This window comes from Crocodylus porosus, unplaced genomic scaffold (genome assembly GCF_001723895.1).
Source record: "Crocodylus porosus isolate Cpor-Errol unplaced genomic scaffold, CroPor_comp1, whole genome shotgun sequence".
NCBI lineage: Eukaryota > Metazoa > Chordata > Crocodylia > Crocodylidae > Crocodylus > Crocodylus porosus.
In genome coordinates this window covers 98,959,162-98,984,776 of record NW_017728886.1, presented here as the reverse complement: position 1 = coordinate 98,984,776, position 25,615 = coordinate 98,959,162, and the positions used below count along the sequence as shown (strand labels likewise).

General features: G+C 41.7%; 1 protein-coding gene across 3 annotated transcripts in view; it reads right to left on the bottom strand.

The window, feature by feature from the left end:
• Nucleotides 1-25,615, bottom strand: part of NFX1 (nuclear transcription factor, X-box binding 1) — an 89,140-nt gene that overhangs the window by 62,188 nt on the left and 1,337 nt on the right. For all 3 annotated transcript variants that reach the window (XM_019539644.1, XM_019539654.1, XM_019539663.1), the window contains exons 2-5: nucleotides 9,533-10,582; nucleotides 6,852-7,013; nucleotides 4,165-4,242; nucleotides 1,301-1,406 (exon numbers count right to left, since the gene is read on the bottom strand). In XM_019539644.1, coding sequence (XP_019395189.1) covers nucleotides 1,301-1,406; nucleotides 4,165-4,242; nucleotides 6,852-7,013; nucleotides 9,533-10,582 — 1,396 coding nt within the window. The remainder of the gene's footprint in view (nucleotides 1-1,300; nucleotides 1,407-4,164; nucleotides 4,243-6,851; nucleotides 7,014-9,532; nucleotides 10,583-25,615) is intronic.

The window sequence follows — 25,615 nt, the reverse complement described above, 5'->3', positions numbered from 1 at the left end:
TTAACTTTAAAATAAAAATTAAGACTAATCATTTAAAAAATAGACTTGATATTATTCCTCTAATCACTCTTGTAAGTTAGGGTGTTACTGTACATTCACAGATTTTTAAGGCCAGATTGGACTATCTCCATTATGCCTGACCTTCTGCATAAGAGACCAAAAATTTCTGAATTAACCTTCCAGCTTCTCTTAGAGAAACAGCAAAGGTGATGTGGCCAAAGCCTCACAGCAACTAGAACCCAAGCGTCTTGAATTCCAATCCAAAGGAGAAATTATTGTCAGCCTTCCTCTCAAAATTACAAATCAAATGCAAACCTAGAGTTACTACGGAGCATTACTAAATTAGAAATATTCCTTTATAAAGCAATTTGATTGACTGGGAAGTTAGGGTTACCTCCTATGTCTATCTTCACAACAGTAAGAGAGGCCTAACAGTTGTCAACAATCTTAATACACTCAATTCTTCTGTAAAACAGCCCACATGTTCTTTGTTCTGGCTAACAGTTTCTGAATTAGAGGCATCTTTTAGGCAAACTTGTCCAAGAAATAATTTTTTTCAAGTCATTTTACGTTTCCCTACCGATGCAAAAAAATATGCATCAGTCCTATGAAAACGGGCAATATCTATTAAAACTTAATTTTGGTCATGAGCAGATCCCTTTTTACAATACGATTTTAAATCGCTCAAATAATGTTGTATTTGTTCTAACAGCAGTAATACAATTTCTTTTGCATTCAGCTTGGAACTGAATGCATTTAGCATTCCTGTCTTTTCCATAACATGTAATGGAGGTAGGTGTGAAGATGGACACAACTGTACTCATCAAACCCCTCCTCTAAGGAAGAAGAATGGCCCAATAATAAAAGGTGCTAGCCTGGAATATGGGATACACAATTTTATTTTCTTGGCCAGTCACAGACATTGTGCGATCTTAAATAACTTGCTCAGTTTTCCTCTGGTAGGACTCAAGAAGGAAGAGTCCTTGCTGCTGTTTCCACCCAATTATTTGTGATCTGCAATTCCTCTAACGCCAATACCACCATTATGTTAGTACAATGGAAACGTAACAGAAAAATATCCACTTCTTCAAAAACAATATTCACAGCCTAGTGAATAAAATATATTTTTAAATGGCCAACAAGAGAATAGCCTGCATTTAGTCATTAGAAGTCTATTTATACAAGCATTTTTGTTTGAGAAATTACTGACTGGCAAACTGAAAGTACCCAAGGAGCAATTGGTTTCCAGATTTCAATAATGTTCTGTGAATTATTACACTGTATTTATAAACACACTTACATATTACAAAGATGTGGACAGTCCTGACCTGGTCTTCTCTTTCCACAAAGCTCTCCACAGCTATGTGGAATTTCATTTCTGTTCCATTCAGGGTTGTTTACTTTACCTAAAAGCAAACCAGATGACTGTATTTGTTCATATAAATACTACATTAAAGAAAAAAACCTGTATGCGGTATACACAGTTACAGATATATGTATTTTCAATACTCAGATTCTATGTTTAAGAGATGTTCTGCTTTGAAAGTTAAGGGCAACCTGGAGTTTAGGGGCACACCAATAGAGATTTTGCAGGCTGATACTGATAGCTGACATTTAAGGAGACATATCAGCAGGTACTGATTTAATTTCTGATACAGCTGCCTCCAGCTGGTCAGTCAATTGTAGTGGAAGGGGAGGAAAGTGTGTGGGGGGGGAGGAAGCAGGAATCAATGTCACCCCATGGTGAGGCATGGGTGGGGGGGAGAGGGCACATGCCCCTGGATCTGTGCAGGGTGTGACGGGGCAGGCTGCAGCCAGGGCTGTGCAGGACTCTTCATATGCTGGGCAGATGCTGCATCCACCCCAAATTTTGCCACAGCAGCCCGGAGTTGCTTCGGCTTAATGCTCCGCCTCCACCCACGCGCTGGGAAGAGCTGGGGCTGTACTGGGCAGCTGACAGTGGTGGCACTGGGAGCCGAGGGCAACAAAATTTGGGGTAGATGCAGCATCCTCCCAGCCCAGCCTCCCGCCAAGAAGAACCCTGCACAGCCCCGGCTGCAGATCTGGGGCCACAACATTGGGGTGCAAGCAGTGGCAGGAGACACACCCCCCCACGTAGCACTTGGCCCTGTCCTTGCCCCCTGCCTCACCACGGGGGACACTGATCTGCCCCTCCCCCACAATACCCCACCCCTCGCTTCCCTCCCCTTCTACAACAGACTAACCAGCTGGAGTCAGCTCCCTATGCTGCTGGCTCTGCTTCTGGCTGCAAATTATCGGCCCCATTGGGCCAATATCCAACACAACAAATTCTCTTGATATCGGTACCAATCCAATATTGGACTGATGTATCAACACACTTCTACTGGAGTTCCTTTTGTCTTTTATCTTAAGAGTGAGGGGCTGAATGAGACAGTTAAGAAAAACAATTAATTCTTAAAGTCATACAAGTGGTCAGACAAATATTCAGAACTCAGCTGCAAGCTGCATAGAAGGCTAAACACTGAAGCACAGTAATACTTTGTTAAAACAAAGCTCTCCATGTATCTTACTTACAGCATCCTATATCAAATTCTGTAATTCTATGTATAAGAGTGTTTACATTTAAAATCTATAAATAAGCAGAAGCCAGATGGTGGCTTCATCTAAGACCTCTGCAGAGGAGAAATACCCATGAAGTAAATTTAAGGGATTATGAGACCAAACCAATTTCAGATAATTGAGTTCAAATATCAATATCCAGTATTGAAGAGTATTTTCAGTGAAAAAGCATTCATGTTTTGTTAAGAAACAGGGAGGAAAATGTTTCCGTGACAGGGGTGTTTTAGAAAGCAGATTACAAGTTTGACAAGTGAGTGGTGCCAGAGAAGTGCTAAGGTCATCTTATGACCCTGCTATTTTTTGTTCTATATTAGATAGATATCTATGGCCTGGTCTACATAGGAATGTGTCACACCAATTTAAAGCATATTTTTCATAAGTATAGATAATTATACCAGTACAAAACCCTGTAAGGACACTGAACCTGTTCAAATTAACAAACTAAAGCAAAAAAAGTCACTCTTGTACCTGAATGACCATGCCAGAGTTTTAATGAGCATGTTTTCTTACATACAATACATCTTTTTTTCCTCCCAACATTGGGGTGAATGTATTAAGTGGGAAAGCTGATTTTCTTCCCAGGATAGAAGCACCCTGCTTTGACTCCTGCTCCACAGTGCAACAGCTACAGCATTAATATCCAGAAACAAAAGACTTAATGCTCTTCATTCCAGCAGTGCTAGTGACAGTCTCTCCTTTTCAGCAGTCTTGATGTTCCACTAATTAAGCTAACCTTTCTTAGTGCAATTTGGCTGTCTTCTAGCTGCTGTTGTTCTCTCTCCTCTTTGGAGACTCTTTAGCACTTTTCAGAAATCTCCACCCACAGACACCAGTCTTCAGTAGCAGCTAGAATTTCGCTTTAGATAAGCAGGAAAGGAAGGGTGAGTCAGCTGAAGATTAGCTCTGTCCCTGTTCTATGGAGCCATAACTCTAGAAAAACCATTTTTTCTTAGTTCTGCCTTTCAATAAGAAGGTGTGTATTATATGCCATAGCATACTGCATGCAAGAAAATATGGCAGTTTAAATATCCTGTCTTAAATATACATCCTATGTTATACCAATGCAGCTTTCCATACATACAAGGCCTATAATTGAATCACAGAACAACAGGGCAGGAAGAGACCTCAAGAATTCATCTCATCCAACCCGCAGTTCCAAATAGATACACATTATGTCTACCACAGAAGAGAGGCACTTACTTTAGCCATTTCTTTCGATTTTTTAAAATTAACTGTCTTTACATAAGTAATGATTTAAGATAAATAATAAAAATTAACGTAGCACTTAAACTAAACGTCATATATGATCTTCATACAAGAATGAAATTCTGCACCAAAAAATCATCTTGTTAGCTTCCAGTACAAGGAAAGTTAAAGCCACAGAGTGCTTTTGGAGATGTAAGAGGGAGAGTGGAGCCAGATTTTTAACAATTTCTTGCCCAGGGCAGGGGGTCGGACTTGATGACCTACTGAGGTCCCTTCCAACCACAACATCTATGAATACTAAGCCTTTATTAATTTAGAAAACTGTAAATTAAGTAACTGTAAATATGCAACACTTACCACAAAAACAAGTGTAAGTAGCAGGAACTCTGGTTGAAGCATTTTGACAAGCAGGACATCTCCAACCACTATTGCCATCTGCAAAGAAATTAAAACATAGAACAGCGTCTTATTACTTTCAGATATATTTTAAATAACTTATAATAGCTGTAATGGACAGCAAGCTTTTTTTTTTTAAATCATTTCAAGTAATATACTGAAATGTCTTAGGATAAAACTGATTTAGTATTGATTCATATTCTGAATAGTTATATAAAAATGTCAGTATGACCCACTTCAAGCAAACTAAAAGCGGATAAAGCTTACAAACCGATTACTAATGAGGGATTTGCACTTCATCAGTGTTATTTACGAGGGTTCATTTTCAAACCAATGTCACTTTATCAGCAGTGATTTTATATTTTTTTCTAGGGAAACCAATAAAAAGTTCACCAATTAAGCAAAGATTGGTGTGGTGGTAAACAGAAAACAGGACAAGTCATTAATACACAGTGATCTAAATCCAAGCTCAATGCTAGATGCAATAAAAGTGCATTAGTGTAACCAAATGCAAAAACATGTACAGATCAGTCTATCGCACCAACAAAGTGCAAAGTGTTTTTAACTTAGCAGACACAAAATTAGCATAAAAATAACAACAACATTCAAACTGGAAATATTATGCAAGTTTAATGGTGAGAACAGCCTGCTGCTGAAAATAATTACCATAGCAGACAACAAACTGAATCCTCTACCTCCTAAACTCAAACTTCTTTCTAAATTACATTTGGCTCAACAACAAATTGCTGGGCTAGATCAAGTCACCAGGTAAAATTCTAGAGCCAGTATATATAATACAGGAGGATCAAAGTAAGTGATGGCAACAGTCTTTTCTTGGCCTTAAGAGTTTTATAAAGTCACACGACAGTAAAATGTAATAAAAAAGACCCAGCTAAGCTCCTACAGATTTCAAGAATAAAAGCAAGCCTGTTTATACAATACCACTTTCAGTACTGTGGTTTAAAGTGCCCTCCCTACTAGCCTCCCACAGAGGGGCGAGCTGTGTGGTCTATTTTCTTAACATTACTGCACAAAAGAGCAAATAAGGCAAAAGGTGCTTGGCTCCCTGGCACATCTCATGGAAGTGAAAACAATTTTCAGTCTGAGACTAATACAAACATACAGTCTCAGAGTAATTAATCAGTCTCAGTGCCCAATCAAACTGAAAAAGTTGTAAGGGTAAACCAGTGCTTGAGAAAAAGTTATTGTGGAACATTTCAACTCAAATTGTGTGCTACAGATCAGTGTATAAAAGGATGTCCAAGTGACAAGATGGACACTGCTCAAAGGCACAGAACTACAACTGTAGGCCCAGCACAGAAGAAAAAAAATGATCCTTTTATGCAAAGATATATAAGCATATAAATTGTAATCCTTGATCAAATCAGTAACACTGTGAATCCTTATCTCCAGAAGTGGCCAGCACAAGAAGCTTCAGAGAAAAGGCACACAAATCTACTTATCTGGGAGATGTTATTATAGCCACCAGTTTAGATATTTTTCCAATATTCAATCCCACTTTGAAACTGGCTGCATTCTAGCATTACTGCTCTATAGCCAATAGTTACAATAACCAGAAAACACTTATGTTCCCCCTACATGTTACACATACTGCACAATTAACTAGTTTTCAGCAAACCTAAGAGTCATTACCTAGTCTTTCAATAGACAGAAGGGAAAAAGAAGAGATAAACACAGAAGAATGAATACCATGAATAAGCAAGCATTGGTAATCTTAATTTCTGTACCACTGCAGACTAGAACTGCTGAGAAGTTGCACAAAAGCAAAGGCCTAGCATTGTGTGTTAAAATGTAGTTTCAACTGCTTCTATGATTTGTACATCTGATTAAACATCAGTCAAATGCCATACCAGAAGTGTGAAAATGCAAATCACAACACATACAAACTGTTTCAGTCTTCTTATATGAAATTTTTTAGTTTACACACCTGTGTTATCTATATATACGATTTGAAATTTAGCCAGAAGCCTACACACTAATCAACAGTGTTAGAACTGTAATATGAACTCGTAAAATTAAAATAATTCTGATTATGCATGTCCATCTTGAATCTTGCTGTACTCGGAGTTGTACTAGCATACTTACTTGAACAGGTATGGGGAGTTTCTCATTATTCAACTATCATTAAAAGAGACAAGTTCCCCCACAGGGATGTGAACAGCTAACAATTAATCATTTAACTTATAAGTCCAGTGATAACCAGTTAGCTCAGGGTACATGCAGTCTGGCAGGGAAGCCGTACAGTGCCCCAGCAGGAACTAGAAGATGGCAAGGCAGGAAGGAGGGAAGAGCAAGGAGAAGAGGAGGTGAGAGGGGGACTAGTACCCATAGACTAAGAGAAAAACAAGAGGTGGCAAAGTAATAACCCATCAATTAAGCAATTATCTGCTCCTTCACAGGTGCTCTTTCCACCTCAGCACAGGGGCTTCAAGTGAGCTGTGTTGCCTGGCTGGATTTGCCACTGCCTCCCCCCACTTCCCGGCTGTCAAGGGGTCCCAGAAGTGGATCCCAGCAGCTGCTGCATTATCAGTTAATTGTTTAGCCAATTTAATTACAGAAGGTTAAACGAATATTTTTTTAACGATATTCCCTATTCCCCCATATATCAAATAAGGAAGAATACTAACCTTCAGCTTGAGAGGCTGGTGATCTTGCCCACTTCTTAATGCAGTTCAGATGGAATACATGGTAACAATTTTGACAGCTCCACACTGGGGCTATTATTCTAACCACCTCACAGCATACCATGCACTCGTATTTCTCTGTGGTCAACTGCTCTATCAGAGACCCTGTACAGAAATGTAAAAATAGCAAATGATGAAGAAAATGCAATACAGAAATCAAAGATTAACACACACATCTGATTAATTTTAAATGCAATTTCAGAATCCCACCCCCCAGTGGATACACAGACACACAGTTTGGGCTTGTGTGAAAACATGAAAAGATTCCAATACAATAATGTTCCATTATTATGTACATCTTCAGTTCATGCAAAAACAACAACAAGCTTTCACTCAGTTAACGTTCTCCCCAATCTTATTTTCTTCAAAATTTTAATCTGGCCAAAGAAGTCTGAGATTTTGCAAATCAAGTCAAATGAAATAATAGCTTTACAAAGTGTTTATACTGAACTTTAAACATGTAAATCAATACACACATTTCAGTCAAAATGAAGCTGAATTCCTAAGCCCATGTATTATCCATAGGACACTTGAAAAAAAAAAAAAAAAAGTAATGATGCTGAACAGGGAACATGACGCTGAACAGAAGACTGGGAAATAACAGCCTTTCGGGAAAAGTGCGGTTTTTGGACCTCTCTGTAGTAGATCACTGCACCCTCTTATGAAGACAGCACTTCAAGTTAAAGAAGAAAAGCAAGACCCAGAAAAAGCTTGAAACGAAGTCCATGTTCAAAAGTTTTCAGAAATCTTAAGTCCACAAAAAACGAAGGAGCTCTAGATAATAAGGCTGACAATGCTCTGAAGTCTGGAGCAGTAAAAAATTGTCTGCCTTGTGATTATAGTTGTTCTCTCACTGGGCTGAAAAAGAGAAATTTTGAGTAGATGTTTTCAAGGACTCAAAGGCCCTCCTTAAGGAGATCTTGCTGCCAAGCTCAAGGCAACAGTCAGTGCAGAAACAGGATGCAATGATCTAGGATTCTGAGCTCTGGGAAACCAAGCTGAAAAGAACATAATATCCTCAGCATGTGATCAAGTGAAAACAGATGACTGAAGACTGAAAACTACTGGTCCTCAGCTGTCCCACCGATAAAAGAAAATAGGACCCTTAGCTGAGTGCAAAGAACCAGTGGGGTTATACACTGTTCTCCTGTAGTAGGTTGCCTACCTAATAGATTAAGAACCTGCTACTACATGGGAGTTAATGAATTACTTAACTCAAAATCATAATCCAGACTGCAGTGTTGAATGGATTCCAAAGTCTTTCAGAAGACCCATTACAGAATCTATTCAGGGCAGAATGCATTACAGAATCAATGCTTGATCTATTTGTGGACTACTACCACTAAATCATTTTACTTGGCAATTCAAAGTAGCATCTAATTTTTTCCAATTTCCAGTCTTATTTTTCTTGGCACCCTGTACTAGATTTCAGCAAGTGAAGTCCAGTGAGAAGAGCTGTATTTTATCGTGGCACCGTTCTTCCCTCCTGCATGAAGAACTATAGAAAACATTTCCAAATTCAGAAGAAGAGACTGAAAAAAAGAAAAAAGTTCAACGAATACTTGTCAAAAACATTTCAAATTTCTAACAAACCTGGTGCCTGATGTGACCTCCATTATGAAGTCTAATTAAGACAAGATAGAATATTAATCATTACCAAAAACCTTGTTTCCAAAATTAAAGTATTATGAAAAATACATTGACACAGAAGAGATGCATTTAAATTTAATTGAGTTGTTATTTACATTCTGTAAAATGGATCCTGCAGAGTGCTGATCACTTTCCTTTAAATTATCACCAGATTTAGAGAATCACAGATATTAGGGTTGGAAGGGACCTCAGGTCATCTAGTTCAATACCCTGTTCAAAGCAGGACCATCCCCAACTTGATCATCCCAACAGAGGCTCTGCCTACCCAGGTTTTAAAAACCTCCAAGGATGAAGATTCCACAACCTCTCCGGATAACCTGTTCCAGTGCTTTACTACTCTCCTTGTGAGAAAGTTTGGCTTAAGACAGGGGCAGGCAATTATTTTGGGCGGAAGGCCACCTACTGAGTTTTAGCAAGTCATTGAGGGCCGCATGACAGGCAGCCCAGGGCAGATGAATATTAATTTTCTGAATTTTTTAGGGGCCCCGTGGGACGGATAGAATGGCCTGGCGGGCCGCATCCAGCCCCCAGGCCGCATTCTGCCCACCCCTGGCCTAAGAGCTAACCTAATCCTCCCTTGCTGCAACTTGAGACCATTGCTCTTTGTTGTCACCTGCCACCACTGAGAATAATCTAGCTCTACCCCCTTTGGAACCACCCTTCAGGGGGTTGAAGGCTGCTATTAAATCCACCCCCCTCCATGTCTTCTCTTCTCCAGCCTAAATAAGCCTAGTTCCCTGAGCCTCTCCTCCACAAGTCATGTGCATCAGTCCCCTAGTCATTTTTGTCACCCTCCACTTAACTCTCCACAACTTGTCCACATCCTTTCTGAAGTGGGAGGCCCAAAACTAGACACAGTACTGCAGATGTGGCCTCAAGCCGATTAACTAATCAGCTTCAATTGACAATGTTACTCAGCATCTTTTAGGACCCAGGCCTTTAACTTGGAAGGATAAGCAATCCAGAACACTTACCTGTGTGAGTTTCCTTGTTCTTTGGCACATCACTTTGCTTCTTCCAATACTGCATCTTGCTGAAATGAAGCGAGGACACATGTCCCTCCTGTAGGGGGAGCTTTCTTCCACTACGTTTGACTGAGTCAGTTGGCTGGTGCGTCTGTGTTATGCTGGTCAAGTTGTGATCACCAGTGTGAGACGATTCTTTTTTCCTCTCGCTAATTTTCTCTCTTGGGGTATGAGTCACAGAAGACTTCTTTACTTTTACATTTTTGCAACGGTGTGTATCTTGCCTTTTCTGAAGGTCTTTATCTGACTGGGGTTTACTCCACGTAGACTTCCTAGGATATTTTTTGTTTGCACACGTGTATCTTTTCTGTTCATCACCACTCCCAGCACATCCATCATAAAATGGTTTTCCAACAGATGCCTCTGAGGAATCAGACTGAGTCAGGTCCAAAGGTGGGACGTTTTGAAAAGTCATATCCTTCTGTTTAGAGGTCACCCTCCTATCTCGGTCATGTGAGTGCTTCCCCTTCTCTCTGTACCCTCTTCCCGATGCATGCATCAGATGTGTTTTCTTTGGCTTTGCTCCTCTGTTGTCTGCATTGGGTACCTCTTTGTCACTATCTGAAGAACAAAAATCATTGTATTCTCTAGGAAGTGTTCTCCTCCCTGGAACCACTGTAGTATCTAAAATTGTTGGGTCTGCTGTGCCATCAGTCGGTGCTTGCCTCACCCGATTTCTAGTATATGTCCTATCACTTCTTGATCTATGCCATCGCTGGTTTTGGAAACTATGATTCTTGTGACTTTTACTGGTACTTGCAAACTGAGGAAAATCTTGTTGGCTCCTACACTGAGTCTCTGGACTATAGAAGTCCTGCTGCTTTGTAGAAGAGCTTTCATAATCAGTGCCTCTATCAGAAGATTGACTTGGAGATGGCAGATTATTTCTGCTCCGATTCCTGTTAGATTCCAGTCTACCTTGATTTCTCCAATTTCGATCAGAAGTCTGTCTCTCTCTTGGAATGAAGTCAGCTGCTTCTGGACTGAAGTGCAAAGTACCTAGAAAGTATAAAATAAAATAAGATGGAGCTGTTTAAAACATTTAAGCATTTTTCCTGTGATACAGCATAACAAAATTTACTACACACACAATGGGCTGAACAGGGCAGTTCCTTTACATACTGGACCCCATGAATAGAACTAATATCCAGAAATTAGTTTTTAAATAAGCCAGCATGGGTGTGCATGTATTCTAATTTCTTCAGTAAAGGAAAACTTAATAGAATTAGGGTTGCCTGCTGTGTCTTGCACCCATAAAAATGTCAAGTTTACCAATATCTGAATTTCTCAAAACCTGGAAAGGGAGAGTTAAAGCATTCACATTTATAACCTTAACTCTGCTTCTGGCTTTGGCAATAGCCATTGAAAATGATTTCCAGGCAATCCAGCTGCATTCACTATATTAGGCATAACTGTTCAGCCTGGCAGAGCTGTGGTTGAGATGATGCATTCAGGGAAATCATACCCATGAGCCTGGAAGGATGTAGGTTGGTAAGGACTGTCCCTCTCTGCCTGACCCTCATGCATGAAATGAAAGGAAAGAGAGAGGTGCATGTATACCTTGAGAAACACAGTATACCGCATTTCAGTGATGCACTGTGTATGCTGTTAGCACAACCTTAGCTCATTAAATCCATGTCTTCTCCAGTCCAAGTGACAAGAAAACCCCTGTACCTTGATACCATCTGACACCGTGAGAAGATCTGTGAAATCTGAGAAAAATCAATGTTCCTTCTGCAAAACGAGCAAAGTGCTTGATTGTAAAGAAGGTTCCCTCTTACGCAATACAATTCAAATGTATAAATACCGCTTTGCTTGACATTCAGAAATGGCACACTATACACCAAGACAACTTAACTTTCATATTTTGTTACTGAATATTCTAGGGATTTCTAATGGAAAAAAAAGATTCTGTATGACTACAGTTCTTCAAGATGTTGCCCATATGCATGTCCTCACTATGGCTACATATGCACCTCAAGCTTGGAAACTTTTACCTTGGAAGTACCCATGCCATGTACCCTAGTGCTATGCTTCCTTGTGCTCCATGTTGAGGGTATAAAAAGCAGTGCAGGCTTCTGGTGCTCTCTTCCCCTCACAACCTCAGGTGCTAGATGCAGAAGAAAAGCAAGAAGGTGGAATGCAGCTATAACATGAATACCACATCCTGAAAATCTCCTACTACTTCTTTCTCCTTTGAGTGACTGTCCATAAGGACATTCACTATGGTAAGTACTTCCAGGTATACGGGCACTGCTTTGGATTGTCAAGCAGACAGTGAGCGAAGGTTTGGCTTCACCAAAAGCAAGACTTGCTCACAACGCTTCTGCAACAACTGTCATTGGCAAAGCAGGTAACCAGGCTCCAGCTGTCAAGCCCTACAGATGAGTGGTTTTGCAAAGAAGCAAACAAGAGTTGCCTGGTCTTGGTATAACAGGCTCTGACACTGCTGACAGTTCCACATTAGTGATGCTATAACTGTTTTGAGGCAATCCAACATCAATTAGACATTCTTTTCACCCGTTAATCCCTTGATTAAGGAAACAAACAGCCTCAAAGTTCTGAAAAGGCTTAGTCCTGTGCAGGTCAAAAGACAAGATTCTGTTCTTGTTAAGCAATGTAACAGTTTCTCAGTTTGCAAGGAACAAAACTTCAGAAAGAACACCAGCAAGTTGAATGTTCTGGTTAAGGTGGAATTCAGTAACCAACTTTGGTAAAAAGTTAGGACAGATCCCCATGTAAAGGGAAGCCAACAGAGGCACCTGGATTTCACACATCCCTTTTCCCAAAGAGATCACTACTTAGAAAGCCATTCTTTTAGAGTAGTGGTCTCCAACCTTTTTAAATAGGAGATCACCTTTGGCATTTAAAAGCAACCCAATATCTATTGTGTGTCACCCCCTGCCCAACAGGTAAGTCTATGGGGAAAAAAGGGGGGTTGGGGGCAGATCAAGACAGAGGAAGAAAAAATTATTTGGGGCACACCTCCACAGCAGATAAGTCCTACCTGGCCAGGGCCCCAACTCAACTTACCCCTCCTGCCTCTGCAGCACTGTCCCTCACCACAGGGGCCTTGATCTAGCCCCCAGCCCCTTCCCTCCCCTGCAGACTGACCTACTGGACTGGACCAGACTGGGGAACCACAGCCTCGGATCAACTCCAAGAGGCTCCAAGATCTACTGGTGGATTGAGTTCCACTGGTTGATGACCACTGTCTTAGAGGAAACAGAATTTTGCCAAGGGCTCAATGGGAAGGTACTCCCATGAAGGACTTAAGTATTACTCTCTGGTACTAACGGGATGAAAGTATCTCCCTTGAGAGAAGATTCAAGTCAAGGCTTGAAGAATTTCAGCTGTGTGAAAAAACATATGTCAATGTGTGTGTACTGGAGGTCAGTGACCCAAGATAAGACAGCAGACTTATCCATCCATAAGTTCCAACAGGTATTGTAAAATAATCAACATGGAATTTTTATCATCAGGAGAGTTTAATCTCAAGTGACACCAACTCCTAAATCTGGTCTACCTGGCAAGATAAATATGTCCTTTCTCCTGTAGATAAGCTTGTCGCTGGCCTGGAGAATCAGACCATGCCTGCTCTACTTCAAGACCTATACGGCATCCAGGGTGTTGACACAAGGACAGCAATCTGAGTAAAGCCCTCTCACAGCAAGCAGGCCTGGGGAAAGTAGCAGTGACTTGGTCTGCTTATTAGTCCGCCACGTCAACCTGCTAAAAAACAAGAAGCCTGGGTCTGCCCAAACAGTGATAAACATATATTTTGAAAGAAGAGCTGAAAGAATGACACCTGGTCACTCAGGGGAGAGAAAAGCAAATCTAAGCACCTAAATAAGATGCAACTTTGTACACGTACCTGTGGAGAGCAGGAAGTTACTGGTACTGTGAGCACACCTTAGAAATAAAGGGGCAACATACATGAACAGCGAGAATGACAAAGATACTTAGGTCTACCAAGAGACTATGGCTTTGTCTTCAGTTTTCCCAGGTACAAGGTGGGGACTGTAGTCCCTCAGACAAGGAGGCTGAAAAAAGCAAGGTGATGGGGAGATAAAGGAAGCCCTGACGAGACAGGTCAGAGGCAAGGTCTGCATTTACACCCGTGAAGCTGGCTAGAAACTGCATCTTGGATTTAAGGTACAAGATAACAACAGGGCAATGTCCTGGTATTTTCTTTTGTTTATTTACCTTATTTTCTTTTACCCTTCTATATTCACTACTTTCCCAGGAAAAACCATGAGTGTATAGATGTTCAGGCTCGTTTTCGCCTCAGTTAAAAAATGGCCACTCCAGGAGAAAAATAACCTGGGAACAACCAGGGTTAATTACTCCCAGGAGACTTTCTCCTGGGACAGCAATCGTCTGTACATGCTGTAGCTTGTCTCAGAAGAGAACACAATCCTCCAACATTAACCCTTTCCTCCCAGGGAGGCAGCATGCCCCTTGCTAGACTCTGCTGCTCTAGCAGAAAGCAGAACATGCCCCCTTCACAATCCCCAAATTGTGCTACAGGAAAATGCAGGCTAAGCACGGGCAGTGTGCGTCAGCCAACCAGACTAAGGGAGCCTGCAAAGCATTTGAGATTCTGCTCCCCTCTCCCGGCCCTCACCTTCCCCCTCCCCCTCTGGTTGCACAGTATCAGTACTGTAAGCTCTCCAGTCTTAAGAGCTTCAGCACTCAAATGTCTATCCATGTGGCTCTGGGTAAGTTTCTCTACTAGGAGAACAAACTTGGGAGAATTCTCCCAGATTATTTGAATGTGGGTATGCCACCTCCATCTGAATGCCAACATATGATTACTGGTTTCTTATGTTTGTTCTGTTCTTATAATAAATCTTTCTGTTGTTTATCTCCTTACCGATTGCTTAAGGAAAGAGTGATTTTTGGGCATGTGATATTCCAGGCTGACTCTCTCTCTCTACCCAGAGTAGGGAAATCAAAACAGCAGCATCACTCCCAGCAGGGCTTCATGAAGTTTGTAAGCATAAAGGACAACCCAGGAGCACTCCATCCACAGCAAAAAAGGTTGACAAGAACTGAGAAGCAGGTCTTGACTCAGAGCACCAGAATGGACAGAGAAGGGGTAGGGCATGCAATATAGGTATTGCTATGTCAAAAGCTTCTAACCTAGAATGCTTAAGCCATATATGCACATCCACAGTAAAGATGTGCATATGAACATACATTGAAGGAAAAGATACGTTTGTTGTTGAAGTTACCAATCATTTGCGTCAGTGATTCTCACCCAGAGCGTGACAGTATTCTGGGGTGCCATGAGATCCTTTTAAGGATGATGTACAATATTAGCACTGTTAGGTATGCAAACACATACATATAAATCACAAAATAAACCCAGACATTTCAAAAATATTATGACTTGCTGTGGTTTTTGCAATAGAAAAATTGCTCTATTTCATAGACATTAGGGCTGGAAGGGACCTCAGAAGATCTTTGAGCCCAGCCCGCTGCCCCAGTGGCAGGAAGTCAGCAGGGGTCATAGGATCCTAGCAAGATAAACATCCAAATGTCTCTTGAAGGCATTCAAAGTAGGTGCTTGAACCACCTCCGGCAGCAGTCTATTCCAAACCTTGGGGGCTCAGACAGTGAAGAAGTTCTTCCGTATGTCCAGCCTGAAATGGTCATGGAGGAGTTTGTGACCGTTAGATCTTGTCATCCCTTGGGGCGCACTGGTGAACAGATGTTCTCCCAGATCCTGGTGAACAGCCCTGATAAACTTATAGGTGGCCACCAGATCACCCCTGAGCCTGCGCTTTTCCAGGCTAAAGAGCCCCAAGGCTCTCAGCCTATCATCGTAAGATCTGTTTTCCTGACCTCTGATCATGCACGTGGCTCTCCTCTGTGCTCTCTCAAGCTTCTCCACATCCTTTTTGAATTGTGGAGCCCAAAACTGGACGCAGTACTCCAGCTGCGGCCTCACCAAGGCCAAATGCAACAGAAGAATGACATCCTGGGATTTGCTTGAGAAGCATCTATGGATGCAAGGCACTGTTTTGCTCGCTTTACTAGCCACGGCATCACACTGAGGGCTCATGTTCATCTTGTGGTCAGTCGTGACCCCTAAGTCCCTTTTATCTGTAGTGCTAGCCAGTGTAGCACTGCCGAGCCCATAAGCATGCTGCAGGTTTTTCTTCCCAAGGTGGAGAACCTTGCATTTTTCGGTGTTAAACACCATCAGGTTCTCGTCTGCCCAGATCCTGAGCCTGTCAAGGCCGGCCTGCGTTGCCCTCCTGTCCTCAAGTGTAGATGCTTTACCTCAAAGTTTTTTTCCATACCCCTATTATTTTTCCACAGTCAAAAAAAGAGTGAAAGCTAAGAGCTGGCATTTTTCAAGGGGTACCTTGGGTCTAACAAGGTTGATAAATATGTATGTATCTGCATAAATCAGTGTTTAAGTAGAGATGCTACGGTGGCACATTCAACTGCTAAGAACCCCTCACAAGAGTAATAAATAGGGTTTCTGGATTTTGTTAAATGATGAAATTCCACTGAGCCAAAACTATAACAAGAGGGTCTCACGCATCAAAAAAGTTATATTAGTTAGGCATCCTGGACTACCCGTGCTCAGCCCTTGGCTAGTTCCAAACCTAGATAGATATATGGGGGTTAAACTGTGTTTCTGAACCACCAGGGATAGAAAGCAAGTACTGTAAAGTCACTAGCAGCTGCCACAGACAGAAGTGTACAGGCAGAAATAAAAATGGAAATGGTTCAAATACAGAAGTGTGCATGCCCTTTGAAAAATTCCAAATGTCACTGAAGTGCTCTAAAATAGTACTTTATTTTGTTTTAATCATATTACTACCCTAAAATATTTTACTTTTTACATGTGAATGAGGGACAGGGTTCCCAAAAGTGCTCTCTTTCCCCTACTCCCAAGGGAAGGGAGGCAGAAGCAGGGTAGGCAGCTCAGCAGGTACTGTTTGGTTTTCAGACCATTGCCACTGCCAGGTTCTCCAACCCCATTCACCTCTAACTCCTTGTTCCTCTGAGAGGGGGAGAGGAGAGGTTTGGGGGGAATTAGGACTATAGTATCAGAATCCAGAAGGAGATAAGCCACAGATAGTTGCAACCTCCTGTCATGCTCCTGGCTGGAAGGCAGAGGCTTGAAGCATTCCAGCCACCAGGGACAACAGCGGCTATATGCATGCCTTGCAACTGAAATGATTTACTTTTGAAATGTTTCCAAACCCATTACACTTGGAAACGTTTCACCACTTATTTCAGTAATCACTCATGGGTTTATAAATCTAGTGGAGATGGCAATTTTAGCCCCTATCCTCCTCTCCCTAGCAGATGAAAACATTTTGGAAAGCAACTCCTTCAACCTTGCAGTTGCGTATCATTTCCCTGCCAAGACAAAGAAGCTCATACTCTTCATGTAGTCTTCATATGCCTGCAAATAACTCTTGTACAGATTTAACACTTTGGCCTCACCCAAATGCGTTTTTTCCTTTCCTTTGCAAATTAGTTTTAAGCATCTTAACATAACATTAACTAAGTGAATGGGAAATGATACTGACATGCCAGCAAAAACCCTCAAGGTAGATGCAGTCACACCAAAAAACAGTGGCAAATGCAGTCAAGAGATGTAGCCAAATAAGAAGTGGCAAAACAAGGCAAGGAAGACAAAAACTTCTACTTCTGACTTAAAGATCACTGAAGGCAAAATTCACAAGAACCCAGAAAACCTCCTCTAAACTTATGGCCTCCAAAAGCAGTCACATAAATATTTATAATAAAAACTGTATTGCCAAAAGAGCTCTATGTCAGATACCTCCTCAAGCCTGACAAATCATCTCAGCTGCCACTTCCACAGCCATGTCTAAAGAACTTAAAATCCCAGCAGCATAAGCACATTTCAATTCAGCTCAGTGCTCCGATTCTCCAGGTTCATAAAGCAGGTTTCCCTTCTATCATAAAAACACTGTGCAAGTTACCTCTGGGATATCTGGTAACAAACCAAACAGCTATGGATTCAGTACTGATCATAACTGCTTTAAACTCCAAGCCAGATGTATCAGTCTCACAACCCTTAGCACTTTTTCTGTTCTTTGTGCACTGCTCTACAATCTCATCACTGTGCAGATCACCCAAACATTGGCTTCACGCTAGCTGACACTACATTAATTAAAATGATGTATTCCACTAAAGAGTACTACTGAGAGAAACAGAATGAAGCAAGAATTTGCTCAGCATTTCTTAACCTGTGGGTCACGATCCAAAAGTGGGTTGCAAGTATATAAGAAAGGGTCATGAACAAATTTTAAAAATAGTTTCTCCTTTAAAGAAGAAAAACGTGGGAAACAGTGGCTTTTCCCTAGCCAGCTGGCTGAGCTTTCCTGCAAGGGGCTGTTTGTGTGTCCCCCCCCCCCAACCCACACGCTGGGGGGCTGGAGGCAGTGGGTCAGGAGCAAGAAGCACTGGGACAGAACTGGCCACTGATGTTAACAAATGGGTCCTGGTACAAAAAAGGTTGGAAACCACCACTTCAGCTGACTTGCAAGGCAGAGTTTGGAAGGTAGCACAGACAAGTCACCAAATTACCACATGACAAGCTGCATCATGTATCGTGATGTAGACAACTGGAGTGAGGGGGGACAGGACTGCAACTTTGTACAAGTGCAACAAATATGGTTTAATAGTATGCACTGCTTCAAAATAAAAATTGAAAAATTATCACTCCATATTTTATTTTGTGCCAAGTAAGGGGGTGCAATTCTGTAAAGATAAAAAAATTACATTTCTAATAATAAGACAAGTAAAATAATCTTTAACCTTCTCCACTAGAACCCAAATGCTTCACACTGTTAGTCAGGTTGCTAACTTTCCTATGAAGATTATACAGCCACAGCAAACAGCTGCACAGGACTACAGCTGTACCTTTTATTTCAAAAGACGCAGCTTCTCTGATCACCTGTGTAAGACAACCGATGAACTGCAAGTGATCTGAGTAACGGTACGCTGTAAAGCAAACGCCTCAACAATCACCCGAGTGAATCATTCAGGCTCTAACACAGATGCTAATTTTTAAAATTGGATGATGAGAAAGGGTAAGTTTTGTTCCTGAATCTCCTATTTTATAAATGTGCTATTCAAAGAGGCAAAGATTCAATGAGCACCACCTTTTCTTCCTTTTTTAAAAGCATATTCTATTATTAAAACCATCAGATTCTAAGTGACAGCATTACAGTATCCAGAGTTGACAAAATAAGTAATTCACACCAAAAATAGTTGAAAAGTGCTCCTAAATGCATATGGTATGTATATGAGCTTGAAAAAAAAATTGTTTTATTTTTCTAAAAAAAGTTATAAATTCAGACAGGGTTTGTTTGTTTTTTTTAAATTAGTTGTCTAAGTCATGGTCACACATTTACATTTTGAACCCTGTCTCCAAGTTATTTAACAGAACTTAAATCTAACAACCCTAGAGCTGTGAAAATGACTAATCGGAAAGTGCTTTCAAACACACGCAACAATAAACAAGAAGAATTAAATTAGAAATTTTGAACACCTTAAAAAAATATGAACAATTCAGTAGAATTCTAGACCTCCCACAAAAATGGAAACCATTTTTTCCTTGGCAGGTATCTAAAAATATATCTCCACACATCTGATGAGCACTACTATATGAAATTGATGCTTTTCCCCCAAATGCTCAACCCACCACCACTACCAAAATATTATGAAAACAAGACAATACAGTAAGTATTGGCTATAATTTCAGAGGCATAGTTAACTAGCATCTAAACTTTAATTCAAACTTCTTGGCCACATCCAGACTAGCAGGAACATGCGTTTCCCCAGGGAGAAACAGCAGTGGCACACCTTGTGCCACTACTACTTGTCCTCAGGAAACACCCAAGTGGCACGCACACTCTGGTACACAACAGGTTACCCTGGGGTGGGGTAGGGGAGGCTGGGGCAAGCAACTGTGCTGGCCACAGCAGCTTACCTGGGGTCCCAAGGGCCTCCAGGAGCTGCAGCCACAGTGGCTGCTGCAGCAGGAAGCCTGGCCAGCAGCCAGAGTGTGGCTCTGACTGGGAAGGTTCTGGTTTTGGGCAGTGTGCACTGCCACCATGTGCGCCACCCTGCCAGGATCTCCTGGGGTCAAAAAATACCCCCACACTGGAAGGTAGCAACATGGGGCATGCGTGAACGTGCAGTGCATGGCACCGCAGATGGTATTACATACCACACGTCTGCACTCATCTGGACATAGCCCTTTTGTCCTGTTCAGAAAAAGGATTTCAAAAGAAAGGTTGAGGATACAGAAGTATCTCTCAGTAGAGGTTTAAACAAATATTTCACAAAGTAATTCACCTACAACAAATACACAGAAAATTATAAATTAGTTTGTAAATGTTGTGCATTTCAACATGAAATATTTTCAGCAAGAACATAATATTCTTAGGCTGAAGATAATAAAATTGAAAACTTCTAAGCAACTTTGACTATGATCATGCACCCATTCTGCCATGACATTAAATATCATTTTGCAGTGCTAACTGCAGAGATGTCGCAGCTTCATATGAGAACACTTTTTAAATGAAGAAAATAGTATTTTAAGTTGATAAAAAAAGTTACTTGAGGGAAAAACACCCTAATTTTCTTTTTTTAAAAAGCCATCTGAAAAAGGAAACCTTAAGTTAAAAAAACCCTATAAATTGAACCTTTTAAAATAAATTGAGATATTTGAATCATCTAACAGCAATCAGACATCCAAGTAACATATTTTGTTATGGTATCAGTATGCCAAATCTAATAAAACATTTCAAAAGACCATTATGTGTTGTGCTTTAATTAGCTAGAGGACAGACTACATGAAATAAAACAACAGAATGAGAACACTGAATGAAGACAGACTATAAGCAAACAGGAAAAGCAGAACATAAGAAAGAAACATCACTGCACTAAACACCAGACAGAAAAAAAAGTATGAAGTCCATTCCTAATATATAGTGTTAACATTCAGAAGCATGCTTTGTTAATTAAGAGCTTTATTTGACTATACCTCCTCAATTTCAAGAACAGATCCACCAAATTAGGTTTCAGACGAATCAGTTTCTTTGTCCAGTGACAGGATACCAACCAGCATCTTCAAATGACCGGTTCTTTCCATAGCATTCAATACCAATAACTGCAGGACGCCATTATCCTGCCTTCACATAGTGGCACACATTAAATCAAAAGCTGTGCACTAGAGAAGATCTTACTCTTGAACTTCATGCGATCCAGCAATGATCAATTTCTTCTCTGCTGCCCAAGCACTGACCTACAGATTCTCAGATGTTGAATGGGATTGATTGATAACAGACAACTGCAGGAAGCTACAGGAAAATTCATGAGCCACTGTCTGTAGTTAATGGCATTCAGATGTCATACTGACTGCTCTCCCCTCACTGGGAAGGTTGAAATCAGGGAAGGATGCTTTTCTTCCCTGAAAGCCATCCTCCAACTCAGTCAAGGCTCCTGGACGTAGCACAGGAATGAGTTCAGGGAAGTCACTGTTATGTGACAAGCTCACAACAATCCCTGTGGGCCTTACAGCAATGATTCTCAACCAGTGGCGCAGCACCCTGGGGTGACATGGCGTGCTGCGCAATATCCTGCCTTAACGTAGTGGCACACATTAAATCAAAAGCTGTGAACTAGAGAAGATCTGACTTTTCAACTTCATGTGATCCAGCAATGATCAATTTCTCCTCTGCTGCCCAAGCACTGACTACAGATTCTTATTTGTCTGTTATCAATACATCCCATTCAACAACTGCAGGAAGCTACTGGAAAATTCATGAGCCACTGTCTGTAGTTAATGGCATTCAGATGTCATACTGACTGCTCTTTACTCACATGCTATCCCTTCAGCTATACCACTGCATGGTAGAGATCACTCAGATCAGTAAAGGAATGACAACAGAGCTACCCAAAGCAAAACAGGAAATACAAGGTAAGAGAAGGAAACATTTGGAGACCTAATCACTGTGATAGTGTCTTTAAGGGAGCCTACTCAAAAAGAGAGAGAAAAGAAAGAGAGAAGTAGTTGGACATGTTAGTCTAGTTGGACAGAAAGCAGGGCAGGGTGGAACCTGAGAGACCAACTTGTTCAGAAGGGGATAAGTCAGGACCTACCTAAATCACAGCGAAACAAACTAATTTTCACAGGCCGCTCATGATGTGCGGAGCCAACTTCATGGTCTTTTTAGGGCAACCCTACCCCATGCTGCTGACTGGTCGAGAAGCCAATCACTCATCTTCACACTGCAGCATTGCATCTGGCTTCTTAAAAGATGATGCTGAAACCCTTATGCTTTCCTGACTGGTGCCTTCACAGAACCTGTATGTCACTAGCTCAGCCCCACAGTAGCTTTCTCAAACCAAATGCTCTGTGCCTGAGGGATTGCTGCACTTTTTGTATTCCAGTAAGCCTTTTTTTTTTTTTTAAAAGCGATTCCATGCAAAATCACAGGAAACACCATTTTTTCACTGTTTCCACGAAAATTGAGAAACCGCAACTTAAGAAGGCCCCTACACATAAGCTTTCATAAGCAACAACTTCCAAAAGCACGTTCAACAAATGAACACACTACCGGATATTTATGTCTTTTGGAACAAGTTAGTCTCTTAGGTGCCACCCTTCCCTGCCTTCTACCTACAAAGAGTGAAGTCAGCTCACAACCTGAGCTCCTCCAAGCACCTCACTAATTTTAGCTACTCATCTACAATTCTGTAAATTTCTATTTTATCTTCAATCAGGCTGAACTGTATTTAAATAAAGACAATTTAAATCATCAGATGGAAAGCCTTGATTTCAACTGCTGATTTTAGCCAACTTTTCATTTGTACTTCAGGCATTTTCTTAAGAAAGGTGCACTCTTATTGCTTGATTTAACCACTAAGACGTGCATATTTACAGCTAAGCAGAGCCTTTGCGATACAACTGGTACATCTTTCCTGCTGCCCAAAAGATCATTCTAAAATACTTATTTATTCACATGATTCTATAGCTTAGCAGGTTCAGACTGTTACTGATTTTTTCCATTTTTGATGCATTAGAAAAATGGTGAGTGGTGATCAAAGTTTAGGCTCCACATACCAGTATCAGGCCCTGCATTGCACCCACATGCCAGATCAAGCACACAGGGCCATGCCTGTCTGACTCCACATGGAGCCCGGGAGTTAAGCATCCCTGTACAAACAAATTAACCAGTTCTGGTGCCTACCTGTGCATTGGTCATTGAATTAGTTATAGGAACTGAACATGAAGCAGAAGCCAGAACCTTGGGGCATTTGTATAAACGGCAAAATGTACATCAGTGCTGAGAAAATGGCGTTGGCATGCTTTGGAACTAAAACACATAGAAGGTGTTTTAGTTCAAAAGGACACCACCATCATTTTCTGCATGCTGATGTGCATTTCACCATTTATACAAAAGCACGTGACAGAGCCAGATGTGTCAGCTGGCATGCTCTGCAAACTTGATTAAATCGAGCCTGCTTTGATGCGCTGGATTTCCAGCATTTTGAAACAAAGTACATGTATAAATGCCCTAGAACTCCCCAAGTCCTTAGGAAGTGCCATTCTACAAAGTCACACCCCATCATGCTTGCTCTTTTTGGTCCCATGACTTCTGTATTCCTTTCCACACATTTACCCAACTTCAACAGAAGGGATGGAGGATGCCATCAGCCCTGCCTAGTCCACAGCATGGCCATTAGGATACGCTCTTTGCAAGTGTCAATGCCCTCAAGACTGATGAGGGCCCATTACTCAGGTCACCCAATTTTTGGCAAGAGCTTTATTCACAAGGTAACTGGTAAAGGAGAAGGTAAAACTCCTACAGGCTTTAAAGAAAAAAACAGTTGCCTGTAAACAAACGGATGACCACTTTGTTTCCTAGATCCAAGCAGTAGTCTCAGGTTGTCAAAGCCAGGCTCAGATGAGCACTTAACACAGGACTTCAGGGAGGTAGAGGCCTAGCTACCACTAAGGGTCTGGGAAAGAGACAAGATATCAGATATATTTCTGTACTGTGTATCCTATTCACTAGCTTAAGCATCCTTCACTCAGTATGCTATGCTGTTTATCTCATTTACAGGTGCCTAAATTCCTCACACTTTAAATGGGGATACTTAACACACATAATTTGAACTTGTAAATTCCACATTCAAGACCAAGTACTTGAAATGTAGGTACAGGAATACTCTGCATCCCCATGCCCAAGTGCCTGTGTAATTTTTGCCCTTGCTTCTTAGCCTAGCTCTCTCTCAACAGCACCAAGAAAGATTAAAAAGGAAGAGAAGGTCATGCTGTCCCACACACTTTAAAAAACATTAAGGTTGCAAGGTCAAGCACTCAGAAATTAAGACGTAAGGATGAGTGTGTGGACACAGTACAGTATTTATTTATACGATCATATGCTATTTTTTCCACAGAACCCCTACCTCATTCAGGGCACAAGATGGAGCTTCTCTGAGAATTAGTCAGGATTAGGTAGTGAAGGAAACTTGATTTTAGGCCCCCTGCCCCATTTGCTGAAGACGTTGAACTGTGTGTAGCAAACAAGACCAGGGACTGCAGAAAGAAAGAATGGTCCCATGGTTAAAGTGAATGCTCCCTTGGATCATTCGAGTTCTACCCTTGCTTCTGGCCCTCGCTTGCTTCCTGTGTAAAGCAGCTATGCTCTGAAAAAAGCTACACAATGCTAAATACCCTGCAAATTAGGTCCCAGTCTCTCCACTGGGCAGCCATGTTTAGCCAATGCTTTTTATGTTGATCTGTCTGCCTCAATTCACCACTTATAAAATGGAGCTCGTCTCAGCTGTCACACAAAAGACTAGACTAATGCTTGTGAACCACACTCAGATACTGCAGTGTTGAGCATCCTAGAAAAGCTTGAAGAAAATCAGAAATTCTGCCTTCAGAATCCATTTGGATTCATGGGCCATAAATAAGGTACTAGGCCAAGGAGGTGGGGGGAACAAAACAAAATGTGAACAGCAACTCATAAGGTAAGCACCCTCTATCTATCCTGCACACACGAGGCAGAGCTCCTGTGGAAAAATAGCTGTGAGCATAGAAGCACAGACTATTGAAACATGCCAGCACATCCAACACCTTGCTCCCCATAGTCCAGGTCTCCCTCCAGAGCTTCACTTGCCTCCTCTCTCTCAACTGGCTTCTCATTCTCCCTCCCTCTCCTCCCTCACTATAACAGTGTCCTTCCCAGGCCAGTCTCTGACCCTTATGCACTTCCAGCCCAATCTAGTCCTCCCTCAAACCCCAGGACTTGCTCTTTTACACTGTCTGATTTGTGGAAAATGAGACAGGCAAAGGAGTAGGGGGCACCAGAAACACAGGAAAAACCAGCTTCATGCTTTCATCTCTGACCTCAACCCCATACACGTATACTGCCAAAATTTTACAGAAGCAGGATGTTGGTTGCTGTGGTTCTCTTGCTTTACCTATGGCAGGTTAGGGTGTTAGGTCTGTGTTGTGTCAGTCAACAGCAGTCTTATGTAGAGCTTAGATGATGGTTTGTATGGGATGGTTTGGATAGGGGTGATCCTGCCTGAGGCAGGAGGTTGGACTAGATCAGTGGTTCTCAACTGGGGGCCCACAGCGTCCTGGGGGGCCATGAGCAAGTTTCAGGGGATCTGCAGATGTGGCACAACGGGGATCTCTCAGGTTGCCTGGGGCAGTGCGTGCCCCAGCAGAGCCTGGTGCTGCCACTACCACCAGATTCACTAAAAAAAAGACACATTTTCTCCTTCTACAGGTGTGCCTTTACAGGCTGGAAGCATTCCAGCTTGCAAGGGGTTGCTTAGGGCTGGGGGTAGTGAAAGTAGGCTGTCCTGGTAGAGGGCGCCATGGTATGTGTACGCGCGCGCACATGCATGCACACAGATCAGCTAAGCAGTGGTGCAGAGCAGCTCCCATAGCTACCCACAGGCAAGTTGGTGGGGGAGGAGGGGGGGAATGGGTTGACCCCTGGT